At 38.9% G+C, this 13,448-nt stretch overlaps 1 protein-coding gene across 1 annotated transcript; it reads right to left on the bottom strand.

Moving 5' to 3' along the window:
• Positions 1–8,218: 8,218 nt before the first annotated feature.
• LOC144057224 (uncharacterized) lies at positions 8,219–12,058 on the bottom strand. Its single transcript, XM_077574522.1, has 2 exons — positions 11,936–12,058; positions 8,219–11,475 (listed from the first exon to the last, which is right to left on the bottom strand). Exons 1-2 carry the CDS (start codon positions 11,955–11,957, stop codon positions 9,998–10,000), a joined length of 1,500 nt encoding a protein of 499 aa, XP_077430648.1. The 5' UTR covers positions 11,958–12,058; the 3' UTR covers positions 8,219–9,997.
• Between the last annotated feature and the right edge of the window lie 1,390 nt (positions 12,059–13,448).

Genomic DNA, 13,448 nt, shown 5'->3' with positions numbered 1-13,448 from the left:
TGTATAGAGGCTTTTATTTTGTAAATCCTGCGGGAAGTGTGAGTGAATCTTTACAAAGCGTCTTCCAAACGATGCACTGTGCACGGCTGCTGTGAAAACAAATTTGCCAACCCTTCTGTTCCACCAAGAAACAAAAATTCGAAAGATAAGTAAAGCTTAAACACACTCATTAAAATCGCCAAATTAACCCGTGGGCAGTATTTTATTTTGAAATGGCTTGGTCAGAACCAACAAAAAGCCCAAAACGGGTCACAATACCGCCTAGGGGTTTTAACACGCACACATTCTACCATTGATAAAGCAAGTAAACTTTGGTGAGTCATCACTAAGGCGGCCCCGCCATTATCTACATTACTGTATTTGATGCAAACGGCAAAAAGATTAACTGTATGTTTAGCATTCAGTTTACACGCTCGAACTATCTATCAAACTACCTGTCAAAAGATTACGGCTGTATGTAATGTAATGTAAATGTAACAGCACTAACAAATTATGTTCCTCTACTGTCTGTGTTATGGACTGCTTCATTCTAGTAGTTGGCAATGTGAGAGACCAGTTCTGCAGCTCAACATGGGATATATGCCAATATGGAGTAAAAGGAAAATTTATGTGGCATAAATACATTTTCACAAAAATCAGTGAAAACACCCTATATAGCTAGGACATGATTTAAATGTCTTCTTTGTTAACTCATTCACTGCCATTGATGGCTATAGACGTCAAAAATTTATTTGAACTATTTCTATTACAGTAGTTTAACATTTTTTTCCCACTTTTGTTAACGAGAGTATGAAAACCTATAATTTTTTTATTGTACATTTAGATATAAAATGTGTGATTAATCGTGAGTTAACTAGTGAAGTCATGCAATTATTTACGATAAGAATATTTAATCGCCTGAGGCCCTTCATTTTTATAATCTTTTTTTTGAATCGTGTCAGGCGATTAAATGTTTTTAATTGTTATTAATCTCATGACTTCAATAGTTAACTCATGATTAATTGCAAATTTTATATCTGTTCTAAATGTACGCTAAAAAAATTCTAGCTTGTCATACTTTTGTTAACAAAAGTGGGACAAATGTTAAATAGAAATAGTTCAAATGAATTTTTGACGTCTATAGCTGTCAATGGCAGCGAATGATATAAATATTGCTCTAGAATATCGTTGTACAATGTTTTTGCAGAAAGATGCATGAAGGTTGTCTCAGATTTTGCACTAGGAAGAGCACTTATTACAGGCTCTAATCTGGGATTGTTGCATGTTCAGTTACGCATGCAACTGCTGGTTGTGCAACCTAATTACTTATATAATGGGCAATTTGAAACTGTTAATTGGTTTGGTTGTACGTGCTGACTGTCAAGTCCTGAGTGTTAGCTCTGTTAGCTGATGTCAGTGGGTCTCTAGGTTGAGGTCCCACATCCTGCCTTGGATAAGAGTTGAATATGGCATGATATAACTAAGCCAACAACAATTGGGCAGAAAATGAAAACTGAAATTTTGGGGGGAGGATTATTATTATTATTTCTATAAAAGAAGGCGCATGTGCAGTTTGTCAGTAGAGATTCATCATCATCCTTACATCTCAAGCAGCTGCTCCACTTTTACTGCTTTTGCAGTGGCAAGTTTAAGGTCGGACAACACCAGGCATTACATCATGTCATATCCACAGCAGGAGGTTCTTGGAAAAGTAGCCTTTCATTCTTGATGGTGCACTTTCTCATGCTGAATCGGAACCTAAGGCTCACCGTTCCTGCACCTTCGCATGAGAAAGGGTTGCAAGGGTCAGGGAGGCGAGGGGTGCCATATTAGTGGCACTAAATCAAATGACTTACATTTTAACAACTAAAACCTCAGCTAATCTCCTGCAGGGAAGTTTTGGATCAGATATCAACGTCTGGTCATCAAAATTTCTATGCTCAAGGCAGAATGTTTTTGAGACAGTTCAAAAGTACAAAAGAGAAAAGCGGCTTTGTAGGATTTTTGTTGTTGTTTTCCAATACATACATCCATTTCACTGTCCTCAGGCTCACTGTATCCAGCAACTCTATGTCAACTGGAGACATTTGTGGGAAACACAAATTCCCAGGCAGTAAGATTCAGTGAAATGGCACTGACTTACTCCTGGGGACATGAACTTGGATGTCGTGCCATTAGGCCTCTGTTTGCACATTGATCTCATATTATCAGATCTGTCTGTAATTTTTACAACCTTTAGGTGTATTATGAGTAGCCATCATGGCCCTATATAACATGTACACTTGTACAGTATGTACACACTTGGCCATTAAAACAAAAGGAGATATAAAGAGGTGGATTTGTTCTGACTGGTTAATACAGGGCAAGCGTATACTTTTAGAAGTTGATACTGATGACATATGTTTGCATTGCACTGTCAAGGGATGTAACTATAACGGTGATATTAACATTGCCACTATTTACATAGTAATTCAAGATGACGGAGAGAGGCAAACCTAATGGCATGGATTTAGCAGAAAACTCTGAGATTGAGATATAAGGTATCATGAGGGGTTTTTTTTCTTCATCATATCAACAATCTCCCCACAATATTGTGATAATATCATATTGGTTCATATGGTGATAATGTCATATCGTGACGTTTGGCTATTGTTACATCCATCCCTGGTTAAACCATGGTTTGTTGGCATTCATTGCAAAACTGACCCAAAAATGCAAAAGACAATCAAACAATGTATGTATACTGCTTTTAATTATGTTGCTATTGCAAGTAACCTAAGTGCTGCCTGAAATGTGGTACATTTTGCTGCACAGAACGCATGTGACTCTTAAAAGTTGAACTTAACCAGTATACTGTAAAAGCCAATAAAAACAAAGTGATAGCTTCAAAATTGGCGTTATAACGGACATGCGAATGATGAACTCCGTTATAGTTGGGATTCACTATACAGTGGGCCCTCGCTATTCGCGGACAATCTGGACCAAGCCGGGCCACGATTGCGAAAATCCTTGTTTAATTCATGCCCATATGAGGGGTGAGTATGTGGGGGTTTACTGCAGTTTCAGCATTCGAGAGCAGGACAAAAGGCTTAATTATTTTATGTTTTTAAGCTTCGTTTTATATACTTGGTGTTTTGTTTTTTATTATTTATTCAAATTTTGCAGGATTATCTACAACACTCTTCGATGTGGTTCTATTTATTTTCACTTTACGGACATTAAAGGCGTATTGAAATGAAAGAAAGAGAATGTATTTATTTTGAATAAATTGTTAAGTGAGTAATGTTTTATTTATATAGCACTTTTTAAAGCAGCCAGTAACAACTTGCTTGCAAAAGTGACACTAAGAGAAATCAACACTAGAATAGAAATGAAAGAAAACAAACAAAAAATTAAAGAATAAAAAATAACGAGAATGGGAATAAAAGGGAGGTCTATCGTTCTTCAGAAAGGCTTGATGAATAACAGGTTTTCAGATGTTTGAAACAGTCCAAATATTCGGGAGATCTAACATATTGTGGAAGATGGTTCTATAGAGTTGTGGCTAAAAATGCAAATGCACGGTCCCCATTTGAGTCACAGTTTGTATGGGGGATAAATAGAAGGCCATGGTATGTTATGGACATTTTAAGTACCTTATTTAGCCATTTTATAAACCCAAAAAGTCTTCATTTTTGTATCGTTAAAACAAGATATCAAATGATGGTTGATAGATCACTGATATTTGTTTCCTAAAATGTTCATAGTTTATAGTTTACGATACAGTGCCTAACCAACATGGGGGTAATAAATAACAAAATGTAATACCAGCTGGTTGTTACTCTGCAAATGCACTATGGATGTCCCCCATTTAAAGGGTTAAGTGGTTGCTCTTAGACTTCTTTTGTAAATGTTTTGGCATATATGATCACACACATTTAAAAGACACGAGTATGACTCGGCATTTTTTGGTGTTTTCCTCTGTGGATTCATCTGAGAATGATGGCAGCTGGCAGAAGGGTGCTGACCCACATTGACCCCAGGCGGACCAAAAGGGGGCTGCGTGGGAAAGACGTGGGTGGATATGGACCACTTCCCCTCTAACATAGCAGAATAGGAAATAGGAAGACCCGGGTAAATCTGGAAGACGCAGCAATATATCTTCCATAGCTAGACCGCTTGACCAATAAAAATATGATAACTGTCTTTAAAAGTGTAAAAACGACTCCACTACCTTTCATCTTGTGTATGTTTGCTTGTATGTGTGAGTGTGTAAGTGGTGTGGTGTAGGATTTTTATGTAGAGCACCTTTAGTACAAATGAAGTGCGGTATAAATAAAATTTTGATTGATTGATTGATTAATTGATTGGTTGGTTTGATTGATTGATTGAAATGGGCGTCTACGTTGGACAGGTCAGCTGGTAATGAGTTCCAGATGAGGGGAGCAGAGTTACTAAATGCACACACAGTAATGAAGCGGACAGGCAGTGAGGTGTTGTGTATCGAAGGGTGCAAGACGGCATAACAATCTGTATAATGTCCAACAGGTGTGGTGGTGTGCGGTTATGGATGGACTTAAAAGGGAGCAGGAGGGTTTTGAAATGTATTGTAAATTTAACCGAGAGCCAGAGAAGCTATTGTAAATCTGTGGTGGAAAGATGGGGTTCTAGTAATGAATAGCTGAATTCTGGACCAGTTGGAGTTTGTGGAGAGATTTGTAAGGGAGATCAAAAAGAAAGGAACTACAGTGGCCCCTGGCTACTTCGCGGTTCACTCTATCGCGGTCAATCGCTACAGTGTAGCGTCATTATCGGTTTATTTATAACAACATTTCGACGAAAAGAAGCATTAAAATTCCCACTCATGTGCATTAAGTACACTAATACAAAAAACCTACGGCATTCCTGCTTGATAATTCAACGTGGATGGCAGTGGATTGCATTTCCACACTGCTTCGTGAGTGTGGACCTGTTTCGCTCGCAAACAGGAAGTACGTCTGTGTAAACCGGAAGTACGTTTAGGGATAATACTTTTCCTTTAAACATGAAAAAAAAAGTAATTACCCATCCAAACTTAAACATTTTTTAATGACAAAGAAATATTTTTAACCTTGTTATTAAAAAAAAAAAAGTATTTAAAAGTAAAGTGCCCAGGCTATGAACAAGGATGGCTGTGCAATGGAAGATGCAATCGTGGGCATCTCATGATTTTATCTGAGCTTGAAATGATGGGGTGAAAGACAATTGGGCAGAGGGAGAATAGGTGAAATTGTCTATGGTAATGGAAGAACTGTTAGTTTTGGCAAGTGTGGATATGGGCCCAACTTATTACAGTCTGTAAGGTGTGTGTGCGTGTGTGCGTGCGTGCGTGTGCATGTGGGGCGGGGGGGTTGAATGATTTACAATGAATGAAATGACCTTGAATGCCTTCCACTGACAGACAGAACTGGGGAAACAGTAAAAATTCCGACAGAGCTGTGAATATGAATTGCAGACGACACAACTTAAGGTTGTCCATACTTCGTACATGTGCCCCTCACCACTGAATTCTCTCCTATTCTTTCAGTGGTCAAAGAATAACGCACATCTGGTTTACAAGTTGTCATTTCAGCCAAATAAAGAGTACATAACACCAAACTGGCGCTCCATGTATCCACTTTTAAATTTGATCACCCACCCCTCCAAAGTTCTCTGCATGGCCCTTTAAAAGCAAGACCACATGCTGTGTGCACCTTGACCTCCTTGAAGCATGGATTCAGAGGCCTTCTCAATGACTCTCAATGTGGTGCTTCTGAGAAGAGGCTGAGAGGAGCCTTCCAATCCATGGCTCCTAATCTTCAGAAATATCTTACATACTGTTTCTGTAACCTTTTAAATCATCTTAATTTTTGGGATAGGCTACATGGGAAAGGAACGTCAAGTCAGTTCATAAAGACCACCATGTAGGTCGGTTATGTTGTGGACTGGAATGAATAAATGCTAAACAATTACGTTATCTGAAAAAACACTAGAGCTGGACCAGGTGGTACGCATTGTTGTTCCCAAAATCGAGTAAACCTGTTAATATTAACACATCCGATTCCGAGTTTGTCAATGTGATGCTGATGCTGTCAAGCTGATGTATGATGAAGTAAATTCATTGCAAGCGAAGCTGCGCTAACAAGAGACACAAATGCACCAATTCATCAGACTTTCCTTGTTGCCAAGAAATCTTGAGCTAAGGCAGCTCCACGGTGTTCCACAATCAACTCTTTGCTGATAAACTGAGCACACTTAGCACTCATTTTGCACAGCGCTTTAGTGATTTGTGACTGGCTGAGCATAGAAAAGTAATTCACAACACACTTATCAACAATTTGGAAAACAGAACTGCAATGCAACGGGAGTACGACACTGTGGGGCCTGCACGGTTCATTTGATTTCAATCCTAAAGCATTGACCCTGCTTCATCGACCTCTTTTGTGATTTAAGGCTATGTAAATAAACTTGTGGCTCAAACGCTGTTTTTGTTTGGTAGCACTGTATCTATATGACTGAACAGCTGTTCTCTAAAATGAAGATTCACAAAAGATGAAATCCGGCACATCTGATGAATACCTGCAGTCCGTCCTGAGTCGCACAGAACCCCAAACATAAATGAACTTGCCAAGAAAAGATGCTAAGTATCAAGCGTGAAATAAATAGCATAAAGAAATTACATTTAATTCATTATTTGACATTTGCAAATTATATATATTTTCATTGCCCTTTTTTTTTATCCTCAACGTCTTGCCATACGCTACCCCGTTTTTTTTTTTTTTTACTTTGATGTTGTTTCTTTTGACTTTCCCTGGATTGCCTCCGTGTTTTGTTTAATTCAAATAAACCCCCTTTTTTGGACTTCACCTCTGCCTCCTCGCCTTCCCTGCATTTGGGTCCTCAACACGTCAACCTTGACACCCATATGCAGAAACGCTTGGACCATTTCACAAATTTGTCATCCATGTAAAACACAGCCAAATTAACACGTAGTTTAAACTTTTTTTTAAATAAATAAATAAAAAGAAGAAAAAAAAAGTGATTTGTGAAAAAATTGTATCGTGCCCATTTTAAAGTACTAAATAATGTGCAAGTTTAAATTGTTGTAACAGTTACAATGAATCTAATCCACAGATTTGTAAATCAAATAGATTTAGAATGCTAAACAAAACAAGCTTAAACAAGCTTACCTATCCCAATCCAAACGGATTTATTTTCCGTGACCTTGCATCCCTTCAAAAGTGAACATGGAGGCTCACAGTCTCATCAAGTAAGTGACTGTCTTAGAGAGGGATGAGCAAGGCCAATACTGCATGTTGGAGTTGCAGCACTTTTCAGTGTACACTGCCCTTCAGTGGTGAACCACGGTATAATACACATTCTGAGCAGTTTCCAGGATTTCTCTATTAAAAATTTGGAAGGCTAAAATAAATTATCATAGTTGTCATTTAGTGAAGTAGTGAAAAGTATCTGTTGGAAAGTCTTCTTTGCCCTCAGAATGTACTGTTAGATTCATGAATATTTAGACTTTTTATGATTTTTTTACCCTCAATTCACAACCACAATAAACTTGACTTAAAAAATGCAACGTAAACACATGTCTGGAGTTTATGTCAGTATATTCTCTTCATAACATTAAAGACCCTATAAGTAAATTCTGAGATTTATTTCTCAATGCAATATACATGTCTCAAAATAATTGCTGACAATATGTATCTCTCCTGTAGGACACAATTTACCGAACTTTCTGTGTCATTACAGCATTTAAATATCTTATTTTTGTTTTGATTGTATTATGTGTTCTGTAAAGCGCTTTGTGAAAGCTGTGGCTGCTTGAAAGCGCTATATAAATAAAGATGACTTGACTAGACTTTGCGACTCTCTTTGCTTTATCTCACAAAGTTCGCAATCTCATGAATGCTGAACGCTGTCAAAACTCAAAACTGGCCTAAACTAGATTTTTGGCGGTGCTGAATATGGGCAGGATCAATGCATTTTAAATAGTTGAAATAGTACAAATATATGTAGTGTATGATTACAATCAGATAGGCAATTCAAAAGTGCAATTTACTCAAAACTTACTATAATTAATAAGTAAGTATAAGTAACAAATTCAACATCTCTTTCAGTTGAGTAAAAATCTGTTTTTACAATTTATGGCTCATACATTGTCATATATGTCATGTATGATGTCATGCAGTGTGAGCCACAGGCTGAATAATATGCACACATTTACAAGACATTTACAATATTTTTACTTCACAAGTAGGTACTTGCTTTATTGAACTGATGATCCAATACAACTAATTGTAAGAAAATCTCTGCTTGGACTGCATGAAATTGTACAAGTGAAGAAATGTGAGTATAAACTAGGGATGTTCAATACCACTGTTTTCAGACCAGTACCACTATGAGTACCATATTTAACACTTGAGTAATTAGTAATGCTAAAAAATTCCCTCCCAAAAAAACAGTGACAGATCATTTTAGAAAGACCTGTTTCCTAATACTGTATAACATTTTCATTAAATTTGGATTAAATTAATGGCAATGTTCTATTCTTCTAATCCGTTGCCGTTGCGAGTACCAAGGCCTGGTATTGGCCCAAGACTCATACCTCCTATCAGTACTCACCCATCCCTATTATAAACCAATGTATATTACCCACTCTGATCCAGATATTGTTTATAATATTGTAGTAAATGTTTGCCATTAAAGCTTTTTTTGTATCTTAAAATATAAAAGGGGGTTGGGGCGGGACTATTGACTCATATACCGTTGTTGTTGTTTTTAACTCATTCACTGCCATTGACGGCTATAGACGTAAAAAAAATTCATTTGAACTAGTTAGTTTAACATTTTTTTCCACTTTTGTTAACAAGAGTATGAAAACCTAGATGTTTTTTTTTTTGAAATACAGATATAAAATGTGTGATTAATTTAAAAAAATATAATCGCCTGACGCGACTTAAATATTATGAAAAATTCGGGGCGTCAGGCCATTAAAGTTTTTAATCGTAATTAATCGCATGACTTCACTAGTTAACTCACAATTAATCACACATTTTATATCTGTTCTAAATGTACAATAAAAAAATATAGGTTTTCATACTCTTGTTAACAAAAGTTTCAAAAAATTTTAACTAATAGAAATCCATCCATCCATTTTCTTTACCGCTTGTCCTCACAAGGGTCGCAGGGGTTGCTGGAGCCTATCCCAGCTGGCTTCGGGCAGTAGGCGGGGTACACCCTGAACTGGTTGCCAGTCAATTGCTGGGCACACAGAGACGAACAATCATACTCACAATCACACCTATGGACAATTTGGAGTGTCCAATCAACCTGCCATGCATGTTTTTGGAATGTGGGAGGAAACCGGAGTACCCGGAGAAAACCCACGCAAGCACGGGGAGAACATGCAAACTCCACCCAGGAAGGCCGAAGCCCGGACTCGATCTCACGTCCTCAGCACTGGGAGGCGGACGTGCTAACCAGTCAGCCACCGTGCCGCCCCTAATAGAAATAGTTCAAATAATTTTTTTACGTCTATAACTGTCAATGGCAGTGAATGAGTTAATATTTGTTTTCAACACATTGTTTTCATTCACTTTCTTGCCTAGACAGAATTGTCCGGATGCTGGTGGTGTTTTAAGCATGCAAAAGAACTTGACTAGATAAAAACATGTAGGTCAATGGTATCAATGTGCTTTAATGCTAAATTAAAGTTTTAACAAATAATGACTGAATATTTATTGTTAACTCTACCAAGGAGTTTCTTTTCATCAACTACAATACATTTGGTGTTGGCACAAGTGTCTTAGGTTGGAGGTAATGTAAATGATTGTCAGATTGGCAGTCTACTCTCAGTCTCCCTACTGACATTGTGAATGTGAACCGAGTAACTTGGTCAAGTGTATTATTTGTTGCACAGTTTCTTACAATGGATTAAACCATTGAGATCTGCAAACTTGCATGTCCATACTGTTTGTATTTGCACAGTAGGCAATACACTGTACATCCTTCAGAAAGCATTAGTCATAGCAAAGACATAAGCAACAAAAAGTTGTACTCCAATCATGAAAAAATGTAAATTGCCCGTGACTAATGTGCCAGTAATCACACCTGCTAAAGCTCCTGAAGTACGCGGCCATGATGAACTCTGTGCTGCCATGGCTGCCACTGCACCCACAGACACCCCAGAAGTACCCACCACCCCCAGCAGTGCCCCAGCTTTCCCTCCCTTTCCCAATACTGGGGATAAAATCTCCACCCCAGCTAGTAAAACTACGGAAATGATCGCAGCCCCGACAATGACTTTGCCCCCTCCAGCTGCATGCCTCACTAGGGGCCCCCCAACTGTGGCTCCCAAACTCAGTTGGCAAAGTTTTGCTGCAATAATTGCTGTCTTCAAAGCTTCTCGAGAGGAGAGGTCACTCATGCGTTCAGTGATGCTGTTGGCGTTTACGTCCTGCGCTTGCCCTTTCTGATTCAAGGATCCTTTTCTGACCTGGTCTCCGGCTTGTACGGTGAGCATGGCGATAACGAACGTCGCCAGCATTCCCATGCATCCCACCAACATCCAGAACTTAAAATCAGATGACTTCATAATCAAATAGCCAATGATTGCGACTAGAGCGACGAGTACGATGAACACAGAATGGTGGCCTCCATACCCGAATAAGCCAAATAGTGATGTCACAACAGCAACCACAGTCATTGGAATTCCTGAAAAAGCCAAAAAGTCCACATATTTGATCATCACAGTTTTGATCCAGTCTTGGAGGGTCCGTTGTTTGACCTGCGCCTCTTCAGCCTCCATCTTCTTCCTCTCGAGTCCTTCTCGCAGCTTCCGCTCGGTCGCCCATGTCGTGGCGTCATTTGCGTCAGCGGTGTTTCCCTCATGATTTATTGTCAGGATCCTCTCTTCTATTTGCACGGCCACCCTTTCTCTCTGCTCCAAATCTGAACTCTCTAACGCTTTCCTTTCTCTGTCCCAAACCATAGAGCCTTGAGTGCAACAGGCCTCTCCTTGCTGCCAGAGGATGTTGAATACAAATCGCAGAGGTTGTTTGAGGATGCTGAAAATGGTCAGTGCACACAGAAGGCCAGTCATGCCATAACGATTCACAATCACTTCAATAAGAAAACCTAGCGTGGCGCCGCTGATTGTGGTCCCAAGCGCACCAGCAAGTCCCGCGTTTACCCACAAGTTTGCATGGTTTGGCTGCGTTGCCCCACAGTTACTCGTGGTGACGAACACTGAAGCTACCACTGCTGCCATGATGACGCCGGCTACAACCGAGGTCATGGCGATGGTCAGCGCAGAAGCTCCCATGAGGGTCCCGAGTCCGAGAGCACCCACTGTCCTGATGTCGTCGATCAGCGGTTTCAGTTGACTCGTTGAGGTCATTGCAGCCAGGGTCGTGTCAACGGGGTCATCTGTCGCTCCCATTATGGAGCCTCCCACTGCTCCTAGTGCAAAACCCAGACCTGCTTCCCCTAGAAGGACAAGATGTAAAAAATATGTTACATTTAATGTGAGTGACTGTAGAGTCCAAGTAAGAAAAACAAATATCTGATCAGGATGGTTTACCAAAGCAAATCCAGTTTAATCATTGTTGTCTTTGATTATAGGAAGCTGAGACTTCTTTTGATTTCGCCAACAGTCATACGGTGCAGTCTAGCAAGACTGGTTGATCAGGTTTAACCAGCAAACAACCCATGCTTCTTTGTGTCACATCATCCGCCACACTAAGTTAAAAATGGTGGACATGATGTCAAGTTTTGCAAGTATTCTATTATAACTTGACTTGGACTAACCTAACACGCTTGAAGCAGAATTGACAAATAGCCATTTTTTACACAGTTAATAACCCCAAGAAGAAAAACATCACATGTTATCAAAGTTAGATTTTAAGAGCCAGTATCCTACCCATTTAGTCAGCGATGATGTACTTACTCAGTTTTCTCTTTGTCAACATGTTTGTTGTGCAGAAGACTAAAGAGGGAATCCTCCAGACTTGTCCACCTTTTTTCTGGACCGGGCCCTGACTAGTCACTAGCTACACTTTGTCTCCTGTTGATATTCAAACTTTAGGACACACCCACACACAGACCCACATGCTCTAATCGCCATAATCACTATGCAATACCGGTTTAGGTTTTTGTGTGCACGTGTGTAGCAGCATCCTGGTATGTGAGTTTTGCTCACAATCTGACTTTCTCACCACCTTTCGCTTTCTTAAAGAGACAGTGTGTAATATTTACCGCCATCTAGTGGTGAACTAGTAATTCATTCATTTTAAAATTCCACTGTTGATTTCAATAATATACAAAAAAAATATGTTCTATTACCTATCATATATTTTTTAAATTTATATGTATATATATATATATATATATATATATATATATATATATATATATATATACAATCTGAGGTCTACTAATTGCTAATTATATTACATAGGTGGCAGAGGTCCTTACATGACTCTGACATGTACCTTCCACAGCTGAGCCCTGCAGGTGGTCGTCACTGAGCCCTGTAATTTGGACTCCCACCGCTTATCACCTTTTTACTAGCTTCTCAGGATAGCCGCTTTTGTTAACCAGTTTTGCTTATGGCTCCAGCTAACTCCCGCTAGCCACCCTTGTCAATTGCTCCAGCTAACTCCGGCTCGATCAGTCAAAAAAATAATAATAATAATAATAATTGGTAGTAGGCTTGCGAAGTGTGGTCTGTCTGAGTCACCATAGTGCACATGCTTCGAAATGTATGTGCTTCGACTGCATTCTATTATTTAGCGACTAGTGGTGAACTATTACACACTTTAAACAGAATTTCTGACATAGAAAAAACAACCTCCGATATTTGTGGAGAGAAATAACATAACAGGAAGTGAGCAAGTCGTACCGTAGATGGCGGGAGAGTTGTCTGATAGGACACAGTGGAACAAAATTAACATAGACGTCAGTTTAAAAAAAGGCAGTTTACTCATTCAGAGGAATGTGATAACGGATATATTGATATTGAAGAAGAATACAAATCAATTGTGAAATGAATTCAATAAGGTGCTTTGTTTGATGAGTGCAGTCCAAATCAACTAACCTTTTATGAAAGAATGTTGGTAAGGCACACATGACCATAGTGCACATGTGCTGTGGAATGGAGGGTTATCTGCAAGGAAAAATACCAACATGATAGCATCGCAAGTCTTACCAGAAAAGCTGGAAATGCATGCAGGCAATAGCCATTAATCACTCCTTGATGGTGCCAAATTTTACACACGTGCAAAAACGCATTTTGTCAATTTTTTCACTAAAATGAACACTGTCACTATCACTCTAAATTTTAAAAGTATTGATGTACTATGTTTGTTCTACATATCATTCCAAATCTGCAAAAAAGTTTTTAAAAAATTATAATTAGTGGGTGTACTGTACATGTAGTATAGGGAAGTTTACAGTCAGTA

This window comes from Vanacampus margaritifer, chromosome 9 (assembly GCF_051991255.1).
Source record: "Vanacampus margaritifer isolate UIUO_Vmar chromosome 9, RoL_Vmar_1.0, whole genome shotgun sequence".
In the NCBI taxonomy this organism is placed as follows: domain Eukaryota; kingdom Metazoa; phylum Chordata; class Actinopteri; order Syngnathiformes; family Syngnathidae; genus Vanacampus; species Vanacampus margaritifer.
Note: the sequence above shows the minus strand (reverse complement) of the source record. Positions and strands in the feature narration are given on the sequence as shown.